Source organism: Megalops cyprinoides, chromosome 25 (assembly GCF_013368585.1).
Source record: "Megalops cyprinoides isolate fMegCyp1 chromosome 25, fMegCyp1.pri, whole genome shotgun sequence".
Lineage (NCBI taxonomy): Eukaryota > Metazoa > Chordata > Actinopteri > Elopiformes > Megalopidae > Megalops > Megalops cyprinoides.
The window spans coordinates 14,881,396-14,900,974 of NC_050607.1; the positions used below are offsets into that span (position 1 = coordinate 14,881,396).

At 47.9% G+C, this 19,579-nt stretch overlaps 1 protein-coding gene across 1 annotated transcript in view; it reads right to left on the bottom strand.

The window, feature by feature from the left end:
* The window catches only part of LOC118771983 (protein O-mannosyl-transferase TMTC1-like), a 90,573-nt gene extending 77,015 nt beyond the window's left edge, over window positions 1-13,558 (bottom strand). The window contains exons 1-3 of the mRNA XM_036520193.1: window positions 13,214-13,558; window positions 7,471-7,648; window positions 375-448 (exon numbers count right to left, since the gene is read on the bottom strand). Coding sequence (XP_036376086.1) covers window positions 375-448; window positions 7,471-7,648; window positions 13,214-13,506 — 545 coding nt within the window. The 5' untranslated portion in view covers window positions 13,507-13,558. The remainder of the gene's footprint in view (window positions 1-374; window positions 449-7,470; window positions 7,649-13,213) is intronic.
* Between the last annotated feature and the right edge of the window lie 6,021 nt (window positions 13,559-19,579).

Below are 19,579 nucleotides of genomic sequence, written 5' to 3' on the forward strand. Positions count from 1 at the left end.
CACACTCCTCCTTACACTCTCACACATGCACACACACACACACACACACGCTCTGAGTAAGACGCTGTGAGGCAGCTGTTCTCGGAGCGCTCAGGGAGTCGTTCTGGTACACCCAGAGCTCTGCAGCAGAAGCAGCAGACAGGGCTGGCTCTGTGTCAGGCAGAGCAGCAATCCTGCTATCTCTCTTCCCCTTCTGTAGACACTGACATTATTACCGTAACTGCCTTCCACCGCTGCCACAGCCCCTGCGCAGTTTACGTACTGCCATATCCCCATATTTACTCTGATAATAATGGAAAACAAATGTTTGGGGAATACGAGGCCATTTGCGTATAGTCTTGCATGAAATCAACTGTGACATTGGGGGCTCTTACCTGACGTAGGAGAGGAAGGCCAGGAGGAACAGCAGGCAGGCCAGGACGTCCGCCCTTCCCACAATCCCTGACACCTGGGCGACACAGAGGCACACACCACACCTGTGTTAATGTGACCCTCGCTCCATCCAAACTCGGTCAGGCATGGGGGGGGACCCGTATGAGGTAACTGGGGTCGGGGCAGCGGGTCATCTTTGGGTCTCACTGGGACGAACCTGGCCCTCTGGTCCTCTTAAAGAGAAAGATTAAAGGTGAAGCAACACAACGAGCTGTCTGGCAATCAGCAGACTCACTCTGCCCCGCTGTGTTACTGCGGTGTGTGTGGGAGAGACGCCGGTCAGGCAGTGAGCTGACACACACAGGCAGTCAAGCAGTCAGTAACAGAGACAGCGTGACAGAAACAGTGAGTCAGAGAGACAGACAGAGACTCTTACAGAGTATATCTGTCCACCAAGTCAATATTTAATCTTGATATATACTTTAAATATATATTTATATGTCTATATGCTAAACATTGGTTTCGAGTTATAGCTTTTATTTATGTTATTGTGCTTTTCTTCTTTGTTTTACATTATACAACATGCTTTGGCAATGATAACACTTTTATTTCATGAATGTGAAAGAAAATATGTGTGTGTGTATGTGTACCTACATGTATGTGTATGCACATTTATGTAAAAATTGCTTTGGCAATACTGAGCATCTGTGAGGTCATGCCAATAAAGCTGGTTTAAATTTGAACTTGAATTTGAATTTGAATTGAAATTTGAGTGAGTAAGCGAGAGAGAGAGAGAGAGAGAGAGAGTGAGTGTGTGTGTGTGAGAGAGAGAGAGAGAGAGAGAGTGTGTGAGAGAGAGAGAGAGAGAGAGTGAGAGTGTCTTAGCAGGAGGGAAATGTAAAGACAGCCTGATAGACAGTGAAAGAGAGTGGCCGAGTCCTAAGCTGCACCCTTACCCTCTGAACACTTGATCAAGAAGCCACTTTACCTCAGGAGCTGTGAAGCACAGCAGCTCAGGGGGAACGGGTACAAAGAAGCCCTGTTTCAGACACTGAACACCTGACGCTTGACGCTTCAGACCTGCCTTACCCATTACACCTACCACGGCAGATAGCTGGGTGCCGGCTGTTTTTCAGACATCCGACAGCCCACCATCCGTTTGCTGTGGATTATGCAGCAAGGTAGTCACATTTCAAGAGGTGCAAATGAGAACAGTCGAGAACAAGACAGAGCACAGAACACCTGTGAGTCTGACGAAAAGAACACTGATGAAAAAAGCTGAACAGAACATCTGTCTGTGCAAGCGTATTTCAGTCAGTCAGCATCACTTAATTAACACTCCTTTACCTACACATCTCTCACAGAGCTGTTCTATGCGAGGGGGTAAATTTAGTTTAATTGTGGGATTCTGGGAGTCTGCTAGTCTGTGGCCCTGCAGACCGTTTCTGTATGGTATGATACGGAATGTGATATCCTTAACATCTTATTCTTTGGGGTTTTTTTTGGCCAACGCTCCCCTGATGCAAGCTCCTGCTGTCACTGCGGGAGAAAAAGACTCAGGGGGATATTTTATTCATAAGGCCAAGGATAAAATCCCTCGCTGTGTCCTGTCCTCTAACTCTCCTCCCTCTTCTCCTCTTTTTATCTCTCTCTCTCTTCTCCTCTCTCCTGCTTTCATCTCTCTCTCCCTCTCCCCTCTTTCTATCTCTCTCTCTTCTGCTCTTTTCATCTCTTTCCCTCCATCTCCCTCTCCGGCCTCCCCTCTCCTCCTTTCATATCTCTCTTTCTCTCTCTCTCTTTGTTCTCTCTGCTCTCCTTCTTTTCTCGAAAGCTTTTCTTTTCTGTTCTCCCTCTCCGCTCTGCTCCCTCAGCTCTCCTCTCCCCACCTCTCTGAAGATGACAGGGCACCTTGATCTCTTACTAGGAGAGCGCACAAAGCCTCCCGCCCACACGTGTCAGCGAGATCCCACGCTAAACACCTGATCCCGCTGCATAACTCATAACGCGCACAGAACCTTACCGCCTCGGGGCTGAAAGGGTTAAAGGGAGCCCAGCACTCTTTAACCCCGCCCCTTGCATCGCCCCCCCCACCCCTCTGGTTTGGCTCCAGGGGCACAGAGCTCTGTCAGGCAGCTGCTTCTAATACAAGGTGCTTTAACACACACTCAGATGGAAGAGTCTGTTTCATTGATTTGCGATTAGAGGCATTCCAGTCTGCTGGTGAGTCTAGTGTGAGGGGAGGGAGGGGGGAGGAGGGGGGGCCGGGTCAGGATTACCTCACCTAATGCACAGCCCCTCTCTCAGGGGGGGTGACCTGACCCCGGGCGGACTCCGCACTCTTGGGGGGGCCTCAAACACATCCTCTATTTGACCCAGTGGCATCCCGCACGATCACATGCATGCTGGATATCACCCAGCGGTGAATTTAACACAGGAAGGTGATTTGGTTTCAGTCTCAGCCAGAGTGGTAATCACATCTCTCAAACTCTCCCCCTCTGCCCTTCCTGTCCTCTCCGAATGCTGCGCTTCTCACGCCAGTAAGGAAAAACACCCACCATCGCGCCGGTTACATAATTCTTCATTAAGATTTGTCTGGCTCACTCCGGCCCTCAGGGGGGCAGAGGTCAGAATGTTTTTTTAATCATCATTTCCGTTTTTGCCTTATTTCCAGCTTTCTGCCTAATGTTAGTAGTCACCAATTATGCATTTAAGCTTGCCTCCTCCATAGTGATGCCTGCTGAACCCTTGTAGGAGTGCGGGACGAGGCACATGCAATCCTCCAATTCACACGCAGACCTACTGCAACTACTGTTTAAGTCCCACAGTGCGCCTGGAGGCAAGCCTTCTGCTGTCTAAGTAACTTGTAGGGGCCCCTGTGAGTCCCAGTGTGTCGAGAGCCGAGCGATGAGAGGACCCTGGCTGACGTGTCCACCCCTGTCCTGGGCGGAACAAAGTGAATTTGTTCCACTGATGTGGGCCGCCGGTCATTGTCGGCAAATGACATGGCTGGTTTCAAACCCAGGCCTCTGGGCCCAGCCAGCTTGAAACAAGAGCTTTTACTGTCTGAGCCACTCGGGAATGTTGTATACAGACACATCTGAAGGGAGCTTTGTACATGCTGTGAAGAGCATTCACAAACATCCAGCTGATGTCTGACTTTCATTCAAAGAGGCTATCCAACACTGCTCAATGGAGTGTATGCGTGTGTGTGTGTGTGTGTGTGTGTGCGCGTGTGTGTGTGTGTGTGTGTGTGTGTGTGTGTGTGTGTGTGTGTGTGTGTGTGTGTGTGTGTGTGTGTGTGTGTGTGTGGTGTGCGTGCGTGCGTGCTTGTGTGCGTGCCTGTGTGTGTGTGTGTGTGCGAGTGGACTTGTCAAACTCCCACTCTGCTTTCAGGCATCTACAATACAAACTTTGTGCAAACCCACAACGGCACCAGCTTTACCCACGGCCACACAGAGCGGCCCACAGACGCACCGAGCGGTCCACAGACGCGGTCACGGTCATGCCTTGCGGTCCGTGCCAGCCTCAGCCGTGGCCAAGCCCCCCCCCCGCCACCCCCCGCCACAAAAGCTGCGGCGTGAAAGGAGGCGATTCAGCGCCGAACAGAGCCCTCATTATCCGCCCGCTAACGTGGCTAAGCACGCTGCCATATTGGGCTGAGGGATATCCCACGATGCTAGCAGCTTATCGCACTCACAAGGATGGCCAGGGATTAGCCGCGCTCGCTCCTGTCTCTGCCCCGCGGGTAATAAAGGGAAAGAATGTGCAAATGCCTTCAGCGCTGGCAGGAAAGGGGCTGGAAACTGAATGGGAGTGGATAAGTGGAGGGAGCTAATTCAGACTCAAAAATCTGCCCTGTCATTGCAGCACTCATTACCGCAGTTTAACAGCTGTAGCCACGCCGCTAGCGGGCTCCTGCAGTTTAAACATCCCTCTGTACCTCTGCGTGACTGAGATATTCTCATGAGGATGGGATGACTTGGTGCAGATACCACTGTGTCCCTGTCTGTCTCATCACCTCCACAAACAGACTGTATCACTGTCCATTATAGTCACTGGACAAAAAGACTAAACCACTATAAATTAGATTACCTGGACAAATGGACTGCACGACTGTCTGTCTAGATCACCTGGATACACAGACTGTACTGCTGGGTATTAGAGCATCTGGACAAATGGACTGTACCACTACTAATTAGATTAACAGGACAAACAGACTACATCACTGTCTATTTAGATCACCTGGACAGACAGACTGTACTGCTGGGCATTAAATTACCTGGAAAGATTGACTGCAGCACAATAAGTTCAATCAACTGGAGAAAAACACTGTACCAGTGTAATCACATAACCTGTACAAACAGACTGTACATTAGATCGGGTAGATGAATGGACTGTCCCAGCATTCTTCATAACAGATGGATGACGGGCCACATCACTGTCTCCTATATCATGGAAACGGACAGCGCCGTGGTCCTCTCTCCATAACCGAAACCGACCGCTGGAAAAACATCAAGGAAATATGAGCACAGAGCCGAGCGCTCGCTCTCGCGCTCAGGCGGCTAGCGACTCTCCCAGGGGAAAACGACGATCCCGAGAAGCTCTCGGAGCAGGGGGAGGGAGGGGGGGGGGGGGTTGTGGGTAAACCTGCCACAGCGGCCTAACAGCCTAAACGCTCCATCTCTCCGCTGATGCTCCCACGTCCCTCATGCACCGCCGACCCGAGCGCGGCTGTCAAAAAACAGGTGCCCTCCTCTCCCCCTCCCGGGCCACGGCACGGGGCACAGAGCGTGGACGAAATCACGCCCCATTAGGACTTTTTCGGCACGATCTGTGTCCTGTGCAATCCCTTTCCCACAAGCACACCGTCGTGAACCTTAGAACAATTTAATTAACATTCATTTTAAATGCATGCTTTAACAGGCATGCCCAAACTGGAGTTCATTTTTTGGTAATTACAGTGTTTTCATTTTAATCCGATAATTAGTAAATCCTCCGTGCTAAATTGTTGCACACCTACCTTAACCCGCTCTACTCTGGGTTCTTACTGCGATTATTTCTGGCCTTGTTACATGAATACTCAACAGAGGTATATAGAATTCCATATAGAATTATGATGTGATCAAAAGCAACCTACTTGTTCTTCATACTGAGACGTTTTTACTGAAAGCAATTTAGGCAGCTAATTGCCCTCACCCGCTGAGGTCATTAACATGCTCAGTAGCAGTCATAGAGAGAACCACTTCTTCAGTTCTTCTGTCACAATACAGTTGTGGTGATGATGTCACAGTGATGATGTCAGTAGAGATCAGCGTTTGCTTGGCTGTGGTGCGCTGTGGGAATTGTAGTGTGAAAAACTGCCCTTGGTTGCATGTAAATGTATTGCAGGACTGCACTCGCCTCGCTTCAGCGCTCCTAGTCAAGCACAGAGGGTATGCAAAGAGGTGAGCTTCATGCAGAACAACCGGTGATTCAAGAAAGGGTGAAAAACGAGGGGGACAGCAGAGGGGAAATATCTATAGTTTCTCAGAAACATTTTTGTAAGATGAATAGCAGTTCAGTCGATAGCACTGGTTGGCAATGTCACTGTCTCCTATTACCAGAATGAGGACAGTGAAAGAGCTATGCAGGCTGAAAAAGAAGAGAGTTGTGGCCCATGGCAGAGGTGTGGCTAACACAGATAGGGGTGGGGCTGATAGAGGAAGAGGCAGGACTAACACAGAAATGGGATGAGAGCAACACAAGGAGGATGGCGTGACTGATTAAAGCTTGGGGTGGAGTTGAGACAGGAGGAGGCAGGACCCACATAACCAAAGATGAAGAGGAGGCATTAAGGGAGCAGCAGGACCTGGGGCTGGACCTCAATGTGCAGCTAGTGCTGCCAGCACTGCATTAGGCAAATCCTTGCAATTAAAATCTTTAATGATAAATAAGCAAATATAAACTGTTCCTAATGCCTTTTTATCTCCGTTCAGCAGGTCTGACTGCCGTCCAGCATTCAGCAAGGTCAAGCGGAGGAGAGGAAACCAGCTGGCCATTTTGAATTCCTGGCACCGCCGAGCGTAGTGGGACTGTGCCCTCGCGGCACAGGGGCGGGAGGCGTCCCGTTGGCGAGATGTTTTTTTTTTTACTCAGCGAGAGAAAAAGCCGTCCCTCAATCCAGCGCGTGGACAAGCGCAGGCGCGCGGTAATGATGCGGCTCTAACATTGCATCATCATTACCGCCACGTGCACTCGCCTCCCACCGGGGCCTGATGAATGCCCCCCCTCCCCACACACACACCCTCCCGCCGGCGGGGAGCCCCTAGCCGCGGCACTCAGTTGTAATGGAGCATGAAATAAACTCCAGCGAAACACATCATCTCCTGCGGGCCGGCGGTCGTGGAAGGGGAGCTTCCGAACAGAGCGCTTGCACAAACTCCCTCCACCCCTTCTCCTCCCTGGTTTCTCCCTCCCACCCTCCCCTTCCTCTACCGAGCGTCCCGGCTTCTGGGCCTGTCCACGGGGCCAGAGGTCAGACTCAGAGCCCCCCCAGTGAGCAGCTCCTTCCCCCTGCGCTGAGCTCCATACAAGCTGTGCCTGTATGTCCAGGACTCCTCCTGGAACCGGCCCCCGCTGGCTCAGCTGATAACCCCTGACCCTGACATTCCGGGAGGGAATTTCAAGCAAGGCTTTTACCACAGTGTCGAAAAGAATGTCACGGTCAGAGCCAGGCGCGGCGCTTCATGAGGACAATTTCAATAGAATCAAGCCACACCAGATGATTCATATCGAACGCACCACCCGCTGTTAATGACTTAGCTGTGTGATTCCTAACACATGGGCATGCAGGCTACACCACAGAAAAGCCATGCTGCACCCTGCTGTTAGCAGTTGCTGAGGATATACCTAAGGTGCTTTTCACAATGCGTCATTCATTAGCAACAAATGCCTTCATCTGGTTCAATCAGGTTCATCCTGAAGCGATCCATCTGAGACCACCTCGTCTAAACCCACCAGTTTTATAAAGCATGTGTGAACTGTAGGCATCATGCTGCCGGTTGGCCTGGTAAGAGACGTGTGCAGAGGCAGACGGGGACGTGCTATGTGTGTACTCACCGCCTCTGTGTGGATGGGGTGGACGGCGAAGAGGAGGGCGGTCAGGAAGGCCAGACGGCCGTCCTCGAAGGCGGTTCTCTCGCACACGTACATGAGCAGGGACGTCACGGCACAGTGCAGGCACACGTTCACCATGTGGAAGTACAGCGGAGTCATCCCGCCCAGCACCACATTCAGCCTGGAGGGTGGGGGGGGTGCAAGAGAGAGAGGGGTAGAGAGAGAGGGAGAGGAAAAAGGGTGGGGAGGGAGAGAGGGAGAGAGAGAAAGGGAGAAGGAAGGGAGAAGAAGGGGGAAAGAGAGGGAGAGAAGGAGAAAGGGAGAGAGGGAGAAAGACAGGGAAGGAGAGAGATGGAGAGAGGGGGAGGAGGAAAGAGGGAGAGAGAGAGAGAGAGAGGGAAGGAAAGAGAGGGAGCAAGAGAGAGGGATGGGGGAAATAGAGAGGGAGAGGGGGGGGACAGACAGGGGGAATAAGGAGAAATGGATGTGGGTGAGAGAAGGAAGGAGAAAAGGAGAGGGAAAGATGAGGGAGAGAAGGGGGTGAGAGAGATGGGCATGTGGCAAATATAGAGGGAAGAATGGAGGGAGAGAGAGGGATGAAAGAAAGAAGTGGGGGTAGGGGTTGAAAGAGAGAGATAGAGGGAGGTGTGGGAGGAAGAGAGAGAGAGAGAGAAAGGAGGTGTGAGAAAGTGGTGGAGAGTTAGGGACAAAGGGTGGACAAAGGAAAGAGAATCTATTTTGGTCATGTGCTGTATAGTTCCACAATGACATAATACAAACTGATACAATTAAGAAGACTGTTTCCTAAGAATATGCCACATGGCCCAATATGCTGAGCAGAGAGATCTCATTAAACGAATTCAAGATGAAAAGGAACCTATTAGACTAGCAGGACACTTCATTCTGATAGCCTAAGGGCACTGCAAGAATAGAAGTGCATTTAGGTAGAGGGAGCAACATGCTTTGAGCCATACAATTAAATTAATACAATGGTATTGCTTTTTGAATTCCATGGTGTACAACCAATTCAGATCTCTCCTCCATACCTCATACAGTTCAGACTGACTGACTACATGACTCCAAGGACTGATGTAAAAGGTACCTACAGCAGGGCTATAAAGAAAAACCAAATTTTCGTGGGACTTATCAAGCCTTCATGATTTAAGGAAAGAACAGTTAACTCAGAGCGTGCTCAACAACTTGCCAGGCGCATTTGCTGGGGTTTGTACTCTAATGCCTTTTTGGACTTTTTTTTCCCAGAGAAGGTCAAATTAACTTCAAGCTCCAATTAGATATGTAATGATTTGGACTGTGGCATAAACTGCTCATAATTTTTCAGCCTTACTTTGTCCTTATTGTAGCAGGGGTGTACTGGAGATGAAGCTGAGAACCACCACCACATTTACCAAAATACCAAAACAAACGGCAAAATAGAAAAGTGCCACACTTGGTGTACATCAGGAAACAGCTGTTTACAGTCCTGATAACTAATCATGGCTATGATTGAACTTTGGCTATGAATTATGAACTTAAACAGAGTTATGCATATAACAGGAGTAGGTGCAGACAGTGAGATTAAAAATGAACTAGCAACACGCTATGAAAATAATAGAGTAAAACAGAACATGTAAATAGCCTGATATGTAATTAAAGGAAGCCGATCAGTAAACAGCAGTCCCCTGGACCAGCACTCTGGTCCCTCAGGCAGAAATGAATGGAGATCACGCCCTGAGATTTCTGGAGACGCACGCACAACTAATCACGCTTATAGTCCCTGCTCCAAAACTCCCTGGCTTGTGACATGGCCAGCATTGCGGTTCACAACCTCTGGGATTCCTGCTCGGTCCTGATTGCCACGTTACACTGACTTGTCCATCACAGCAGCAGCAAACCTCTGATACAGACAGATGCTGTAATACAGACAGCGGGAGGACAATAGATGGAAAATGAGACAAGACAATCAAAAGTATACTAGAGTTTACAACAGCAGTTAACACCGCCAGCACACGGGGCCATAATAATCCTCACATTTATGGCCCCGAAATATCATACAGCTGGATGAGCAAACGTTTATACAACAGGAGCTCCAATGAAAGCTGAAAAACCCTGAACTAGGAAACAGGGGAACCCTGGTATAGCAATCGGAGAACACAGAATTGATCCCGAGTTCCTAGATACACTTAGAACACCTAGAACACCTAGAACACTTTCATTGTATCGTGCATCAGTGTGGTTCTCTGTGTGTCTTGATGGAGTCAACACAAAAAAGGGGTTAAATCTGATTTGTGGTTCAAGGTTTTTTTTTTCTTTCCCATCTCCTTGTTCCCCATTACCTTGCATACACACACAGGAGAACGGGTTAGAAACTCAAACAGGCTACAACCCCGTGAGCTGTAATTGTTTCTGGCCAAATTCAAATTCTACACGCTTGCATGAGCCGACTCATTTCTGCTCCAGTGTTTTAAATTATGCTGAAATATTGAACATATTTTTTTTTTCCCAGTAATGGATTTAATTAAACAGACATTTTCAGAGTGTGTTTGTCTTCTTTTTTTTCCACTTTGCCCGCAAGGCAGCTCAAGCGAGAATTGATCCATTTGATATCGAGAATTTCAGCAGTACAATACGAAGCAAATGAGTCTCATCGCCGTGTCTCTGTTAGAGAGCTCTGAGTGTAGATTGCTTTCAAAAACAGATGGGCTGAATTTCATAAGAAATTCAGGCCATCAGCTGCGTTGATAAAAAAAGACCCCTTAATTAAATGCTTTCCAGTTTTAGCCAAGGTCAATGGTTTCCAACAGCATTTCTCACCCAGTAATTGCTTGGTGAGCCATCTCTCAAAAGATGACAATTTCTGAGGGAAAAACAAAGGAAATGTAATATACTGCTTTTTTGTGGAGTATAACAAATAGAAGTGGTCCACATACTGCTTCTGAAAGCAAACAGAAATCCAGTTTTAAACATGTCTCCAGCTGGTATAAGAGCTAAGCCAACACCCTATCACAGACAACATTGTGAGTGACCTCATAGCCAGGGGGAGACGATGACATGGGAACGAGAACCTATGACAAGCTGCCGTCCACGACACACACGAGCTCGATAGTTAAGCATGCACGATATGCTGCGTTTCCAAACGACAAAGTCGTCTCTCTCCCCCCTTCTCCGTATCTCTCGCCCCCCCTCTCCCTGGCCCCTCTCTCCTCCCTGGCGCACCGACTCGCTGCTCCTCCTGGAAGGGGCTCCACGCTGCTGTGGAAAAGGGGGGTTAAAAAGCGCAGCGGGGGCTGCCCGTCTCCCGTCACCTTGAGGAAGTTTCAGCCGGAAACATCGGCGCACAGACTAAACACGGCCGCATGCCGATGGCTCCAAGGTCACGGATATCGGCTGACACCGGGAGGAGAACATTCCAGAGTGCGGCAATGCAGTAAAGCAGGACAGCTCGCCATTGACAAAGGTGAAGATATGAGAGGAGCGCTTTGAAAGCAGCCGTATTGACTGATACTGCAAAGACAGGGTTTCCTCATGTAAGAGATGCTACACACAATGCACTTATTCCAAAGCACAGCTGTGGATCTGTGGTGTTGGTGGCACTAAATTATGCCTCAATGACCGCAGGACTTGTGTCAACTAGAGTGTGACATCATGATTCTCTCTCAGCTCCAGCGTTATTCCATATACATGTACTGGGCTGATGTTATTCCCTCACTTGGTCCCTGCAGTTATGAACTTATGAAATATGAGAGGGAGGGAGGGAGGGAGGAAGAGAGAGAATCTGTGTGTGAAGCAGGATAAGGACACTGGGAACTAAATGGTTGTGGAAAGCTGCTGAAGGTAATCTGCCATTCAACCAACACAGTTACACATGAAACCATCTGCATGTACTATATGTATTCAGTAAACACTGAAAAGAAAGACGCACAGCCACCTCTCTCCTCCTCACCAAGGTACAACTGCATCAACGGGATCTTACTGCAGCGGCCAGCCTTACCCCCGATATAATGAACAGCAGATTTTTCTCTGTGGACATATCGATTGAAGTTAAGACAACGAAAGTGAAAGTAACAACCAGTTTTTGGCGAGTTTTTCCTGTTTCATCCTGAACGTTAGTTAACGTTTCCCTCCTTCTCGGTACAGCCTACGTTTGAGTGACAGCCGTTAAAAAAAAAAAAAAAGACAAATCCCCGGTTGCGCAGCAATACATCTGGGATATTGACCGCTACCCACAGTTTCCAGGACAGAGACGGAATCCAAAATCGATAGCACAGACGCAAAACGACCGATCCCCGTCCCTGCAGGGAAACGTCCGCGATCTCTTCAAAAGATACAGCCTATTGAAATGGAGGTGCCCCATTCTGCTATAAACGGTTCCAGATTTCTTCAGCACGTGGGACACTAACAACTAAAGAGTGTTGTTTTACTAGACACACCTGGAGACCACCCCCACCCCCCTCCTCTGTTCAACGTCCACACCAACAGGGACGGGACAGCTGCGGTACACACCCCTCCAATCTACCAAGCGGACGGCTTACTTTCATTATCTCAAAGCCTCAAGTCACCACTAAACGGAACCTGCAGGATCTAATGCGTCCAGACAGCCACAGGCGAATGTCGCATAATACCACACACCTGCCAGTCAGCGACTACAGACGTGAAAAAACACTAGGCTTAATACGTGCAGCACTGCAACGCGCAGATTCTTAGTGTGCATAGAGGTTGCTATCAAATTCTTTTGCAAGCATGTCGTAATTGTTGAAAGTAGAGTTTTAGGGAGAGACACTAACCACATGCACAACTAAACGTCGTCCACTCCAGGTGCAGAATTTTCGGAATTTCATGACATATAAAACACACAGTGCTTTCCCGATTTTGGGAAGCTAATTCTTAGAAATGTGTAAATACATCACGAGTCAATCCCATCGCACTGATTCAGTGGTATGCGCGCTCCCCACACGATTGCACAGAAAAGCCCTCCCGCGAGCAGCCAGATGTGGTCGACATGAAATGACTACTTAGTTTGTCCGTTATTACTTCATTGACATTACAATAGCAGTACAATACGAAGCTGCTGGTCATTAAGTAACCTATATAATCGAGTTTGTCATGTATGGCTGTGCCGAAAACGTCAAGACACGCACGAGGGAAAGAAATGTAAACTGTTCCAATTCGCAAATAGAAAATGTCAAGACTACTGCGCAACAAGTGTTAAAACCCACGCATGAACCGCAACTACAGCACACGTAATATCCAACGGCTTGGTCCCTAAAACCTCCTATTATTAGTTGTTTTTATTTCGTATTTCCCTTTCTCTCCAATGAAAATACTTGTTATTTATTTTATAAGTTGCTACTATACGCACAACACTATATGCTCAGTTTATTTCAACAATCCAGACTGTTTCGAAACATTACACGCATATTTACGATCGGCCCAGTGGTGCCCGTTTATACCACGAGTGAGCGCTTGGGAACTTTTTAGTGTCGTAGGTTGAAAATCACACCTGGACAGCATGAGCTGTCAAAGGCTCAAATCCCAAATTACTGAAGTGAATTCTAAACTATCAGCAGACATCTGGGAACTGCGGCAGTACAACAGGAGTTTACCTTGCCCGCATGTCTCAGTCATTAGTCTAAAATTAATCCAGCTGCCAATCTTTAGAATGCAGAAGACCAAACTGTAACACAGCGGAATGAACTTGATATTCATCTGGCAAGCGCAACCAGAAAACAGCTATGAAGAGAAAACTTACTTGAAGGTGAGGACGCATAGCGGTCTATAGGATTTGTGGCTAGTGTTATCGGCCATCCTCTTCCCCCAAAAGTCATTGAAAAAGATGTTCCGCAGGCTGGAGCCTGGTCTGACATCGGGGTTGTTGATGATCGCCCAAACATCGTCGTGCACAAACTCCCCTCGCAGCGAGTTACTGTAGCACAGCGCGCAGACCAGAACCAGCACAACGTAGCAAAAAACTCCTCTTCCCGGACCGAAAAGGACGGAGAGGCACAGGGGGGAGGAAATCTTCTCTCGGCTGTGCGCTGTCATGTTCCTCCTCGGCTCGCATGCTGATTAAATTTGTTAAAACATTTAGATCCGTGGCATACCATCTCACTCTCGCAGGCGCACAGGCAGACACTACAAGTCGCTTGTGTTAGCACTGCTACACAGCGAGCCGCAAGCAACCGCCTACTCGCGCATGCGCTCTGTAAGAGAAATGTTGATTACCTCTACCTGCACGCGAGGAAACCCAATAAACCTGGAGGTTAATTAGTTTATCAGATGTCCTGAATGAGGAGGTTTATTGGGAGACGGATGAAACAGTACACTCAGCATATGAGAAATTGATATATACAAACAGAGTAACAGACGTGAACGTTATTTGAGTTAAGGAAATATTTCCTGAGAATCACGGAGCCAGAAGGATCTGACTGAGAGTAAAGGGGAAATCGAAGTCGTCATAAATAAATAAGATAATGTAATATGAGTACACTAGCGAGCCGTTGGTGGGTTTAGGGCGAACTATTGTGTTTTGCCCCATCAAAAGATGAGGAGCACATTATAACGATCTGTGAAAACAGACCTTTACTAATTGGCCATTTTCATTTCATTATGAAATATTGCATTCTGAACGCCATGAAATCATAATTAACAAACTTAACATTTTTTCATTGCTTGAACATCAGCGCATTATGGGTGCACTGTACTCGCCTAGCTGTAATTTGTATTCTGTAAGTGTAGTGTTGCACTTTAGTCGAGGAGGAAACGGGCGTCATGCCAAATAAATAAATAAGTAAATGAAGAACCGGCAAGTGAAAACGAGAAAAAAATCACGAGGTGAAAGAACATCTTTCTCGGTATAGAGAACAGCAATAGCGAGGATTTGTTACTGTTAGTTGCAAGCTTGGAGGATATCTCTGTGCAATATGAAACGTGGCTGTCACCGGTCGTGCAAACGAACACTGTCCTACTATCGCGGAAGAGATCAGAGGTTCACGTAATGGACGCAAATCATGCGCAGATACAATAAAAATGTATTTGGAACAGCGCTAAACAGAAACTGAAGGTCAAAAGTCCATTCTCGATTGCTGCACAATCTAATCTTTTTGTCATGACAGAGCTGTCAAATGCAAAGTTACCAAGAATGGATAGATAGCGCTTGCAGACAGCCTCACAGTCAACCGCCCGAAAACACACAAAGTAGTTGCCTGTCTCCCCGTCGTTCGTCTTAAAATTCATGAGCGTCACTCAAGCTTTAACAGGTTATTGCCCGACAGCGCTGGTGACAAATTACTGTATATTCTAACCTTCCCCTGCTCCTTACGACGTCTGCTGAATATCATAGCCCTTCGAGCAGCAATCTGGTGCACTGTGATTTTAGTCATTTCGGCGAGCCGCGGTATTTATGTACTGAACATTTATCATCATTATAGTTATTCATTATTCATATTTATATTGCAGGAGGGAGGACGGCCAACAGCCGCGGATTCGCAGGCTGTAATTATTACAAAGAGGCACTGACGCCTCCGATGGGCCGCCGAAGCCAGTCGATGGGGACACTCAACGATGCTATGTGAGCGCATGCTGACCAGGACGCACACAATTCACTTCCATCAGGAGCTATTTTCCTGTAATCCTGCGCACGGAGAAGCTATTGTCATCCCTTCGTGTTAACCGTGTATGAATACAAGAAGAGAAGGACACGGGAAATAGAAATTTGTTTTGATAGAACTATTGAAACAGTCTCTCAATTTAGGGTAGAAACAAACACAGGTCCTCAGACACTTGAGTCTCCAGCGCACATCCTCCACAGACCGTCAATGAATTGACTAAATGTTCGAACAGAAATCTCAAAGCTTGCTAAATGTGAGTGGAAACATTAGCTCTAAGTATAATGATCCATTTGTGCAGGCTGTGTGATAGCAAGGCCACAGATTCCTTACACATTGACCGGACAGTTACCTTAGTGCATTCTACTCTCAGAATGCTGTCTCTGTCAATGTTCTTGAATGGCCATGGTCTGGAACAAAACATCCAATGAGAAACATAGGACCACTGACTGTACCAGAGCCTCATAGACAGAGGATGGATTTCTGGTCTGTGGTAATGCGTCCAAACGCCCGGACAGCACTGCTCATTACCTGGAGGTGAATGCCATCGAAACAGCGCACTGCAAGGATTTATATCCAGCAGCAGGGTGAATTCTCTGCTGTGATCTTCTGCGAATTGTTGTGCCAAGGGCTACCCTGAAACCAAAAGCCTCAAATGATGCAGCTAAATCTCACATTGGGCCTTGTCAAAAAATTAAGCAATTTATGTAATATGCATCTATCCGGATAGGGTCCTATCATTTCAAATATCCATCACATAAACTGTATATGGACCTTTTGGTGGCCCTCTTGTGGCCGCAAAAGGAATATCAACCTCAGAATGAATTTTATGGGCAGCTCGACCTTCCAGCGCCAACCCGGACTCACTCTGTCAGTTTCACATTCAAGACGCACGAGGATCGTTCACTGATGAGAGAACAACGACAAATTACATTGACACATATGAGCTACTTCAGATTTACCATCTAATTTGAGACAGCCCAACATCATTCAGCCCCTTCCCTGCCTTGTCTGTAGGTTCCTGGCTCTTTATGAAGCTGAGAGTTTAAAAGCAGGGAGTGGAGCAGCTTGGCGTATTTCCTGTCCACGGACTCTGCTCAGACGAGGAGAGAGTGGCCTTTGTTGGCGCTATAACTGAGCCGCGGTGCTCAAAGGATTAAGAGTGACAGTCTGAGTTTTGAGGACGCGGCTCCCGTCCAAAAAAACTCACTTTAATCTTGGAGGGAGAGGCGCTCTCGGCCGGCGGTGACGCATGGACAGCTCCCCAACAGAGCCTGGCAGTGACGCTCAACAAAATCAGAGGGAAACGGGCCCCAGCTTGGTCTTTGCTGTTTCTACCTGACCACCAAAAGTTGCCATTCGTATCAAAGTCGGTGATCATCAAGGAGCTGATTAAGGGCAGCGGTGTAGCATAGCTGTAAGGAGCAGGACTCATTAGAAGGTTGCCAGTACGATTCCCCACTGGGGCACTGCTGTTGTACCCTCGGGTAAGGGTACTGGGTACTTAACCCAGAATTGCCTCACTAAATATCCGGCTGCTTAAATGGGTAACATGAAAAATTGTAACCTATGTAAGTGTCTCTGGATGCCAATAATGTAATGTAATGTAATGCAGCTTTGGACTCCCACACCAGCATAAAATGAAGGCTTTCTGACAGGGTGCCTCCCCTCGAGAGTCTCCAGTCTCTGGACACAGACTCAGTGTTGGGGTGACAGCGCGGACCGGATGGATGCAACACTGGCGCCCTTCTATTTCTCAGCATTTCAAATCTTACCGAAGCTTTGAAACCGCCTGCCCCCTCCTCCCCCCCTATTCTCAAATCAGCTTACATACCCCACGGGACCAGCACTGTGGTGCCGTTTGCATCACATCCAATCTCCCCTAATGACAGATGAGTCCCGCGTTCGATGTCGCTGACCGCGTCAAGCACGTTGGCTTAATTTGTCCTGGTCTCTGTGGTTCTCCGTCCTTGACTGCGGGAAAACACACATCAGTCACATCTGTCTGCCACTATTTTACAGTGCATTATTGTACGCGTAGCTGACAATTAAAGATGACCATGATTTATCGTTGAGTTGTTTAGAAATGAGTATTTGTTGGAGCTTTGTCTGCGGTAGCTGCTTTTGTGATAGTTGTATAGTACAGGATATATGGTGCTTCCTCATTTGCTGTTTGTATTTTGCGCTGTCATTTATAACTGTAAGCTGCCATGGATATAATAATAGTAATTGTAATAGTAATGATAATAACAATAATGATAATAGAAATGATGATCATGGTCATGATATTATGCATCTCAGACTGCATGCTCACAGCTTGAGTGGTTCCAGATGTTCTGTTTGCTCAAACCTTTAGATCCCTGGTAAAAGTCAGGCTTTCCTTGAGGTAGCCAAGATGGCGTCCCTCTCTCGTCCTCTTACCTGCAGAAGGAGGTGACTGCCAGGCATACAGCTTGGGGCTTCAGAGATGAGGGCAGTCGAGGTAACAGGCAGGGTGAGAGGGTAAGGGGGAACAGCAGCCATGAAAGCAATTGCGCAGACAGTGTTGCATGGTGGGTTTAACCCCAAGACCTCAGGTCATATCTTAGTGTAAATCTGCTCCCAGTCATTATAGCATCATAGCATTATAGACTATACACTTGTTACAATGGACATTGCAATGTTAACCTGATGTCTCCAGAACATTGCATATTACTTCCATTTTTCCTAAAATAGCTCTTAGTGTTATTGATTGCTTGCCCTGCACTGATATCTCTAATTATAGGTTAGGAGGATGTACTTCACAATCCAGCCTCTATCAAGGTTAGTCACGGAGATGATATCCTGCAAACCTGTGTCAGTAAATCTGTCAGCAGCAGTCTAATGACTAAATTTAGTTTACCTTCAGATTAATTCCTCCTGACTCCTGGAATGAAGGGAAACAGAATCAGGTCTGTGTTCCCCCGAGGGTCCCGATGTAGATCCGTAACCTTGATGAATAGCTGCAAGGTTGGAATTTTTATCAAGTGCAGCGGGAAGCACACAGGGCTCAGACAAAGCTCTACGGACAGAGCGGGCGCTCGCAAAGTCGGACAGAAGAAGAAAGCCAAACATCACAAATGAATGCGTTTCCGCTCGTAGATCTCCACACATAGACTTCTTCACCTCACCGCTCATGCCCATGAGAGATGGAACACATGAAGGATTTCTTTAGACTGAAGCGAGTTTCCAATAGCTTTAGTAACACCGGTGGGTCTGTGGGTGCAGTTAGGAAGCTGGATTTGCAATCAGCCAGGTGTCAGGTCTGAATTTTAGATGCGACGCTGCTGTTGTGGCCTCGAGCAATGTTCTTAAGTGAAGCCCGAGTTGCTTCACTGATTATGCAACCTTCTGTAAATGGACAGGCTGTGCAAAGGACCCATGTGTCTGAAAGTGGTCATAATCCAGCTGCTTGGATTTTCTCCAAAACTCAAAACAGGGAACCCCCCCCCCAAAAAAAAGCCTTTTCTGACACATGAATTCTTACAGCGATTTCACCATAAGCTTGTTCTGTAAAGTGCATCCTGGCTTTGGGCCAAAGAGAGATCGGTTTGAGTTCAGTTCTACTGGAAATGTGTGGGTCTGGGAGAAGAGCACATCTAGACTGCCAGACCCCTCTTCACCCAGGAGCTGGAAATGTCCAGATTGCTCCCCTGCCCCGCACAACGCTGTCATGACGATGGAGCATGGCGCCATGACGACTGCATCACGGGCTGAGGGAGCGCCAGTGGCCCCTGGCTGGTTTTATCACGAGGAGAGATTTTTTTGGGGGGTTTGTTTTTTTTTTTTTTCAAAAAAAGTGGACCCTTATCCTGGTTTGGCCATGTCTTTTTCCCAGTACGGAGCAGATGTTCTCCCGGGTGGGTGTTGAGCCTGACGCAGCATGTACCAGGGATGGGGGTGAGGTGGGGGGGGGGGGGGGGGGGTGGACACAGGTGAATGTAGATTAACACAGGTGAAAATCAGTGATGACTGATGGACTCCCCATACTGCTGGGCAACACCTGCGCCCAAATGCAGTATCACTGTTACAGTGTCACATTGTTACACAGTGTGACACAGTGTTACAGTATCACTGTTACTGTTACACTGTTAGACAGGGAGTGGCAGTCCAAAAGAGTGCTGCACACACATATGCACACGCACGCATACTCTACACCACATGTGACAGCACTCGGATAAATCCGACACAGGACAGCAAACCGACACAACACCCTCGATATCCCTGAGGTGGAGGTAGCATTGCACGTTAATAATGCAGTTTCTTCTTCCCTACAGCACTCTAATGCCCCAACCCGTCAAACTGCATGCATGTGTATGATTTATCTTCCCATCACATCCACACGCCAGCAACTGAATCAAACAAGACTTCATCCATCACTGACAGAGAGGGCACAGAACCTTGCTCTCCAGCCCCACAGATTTCAACTGCAGTTCTACAAGCCTAGCATAACCTAATTACATTAGCACTATCCGGGAGTCTGTGTCCCAAAG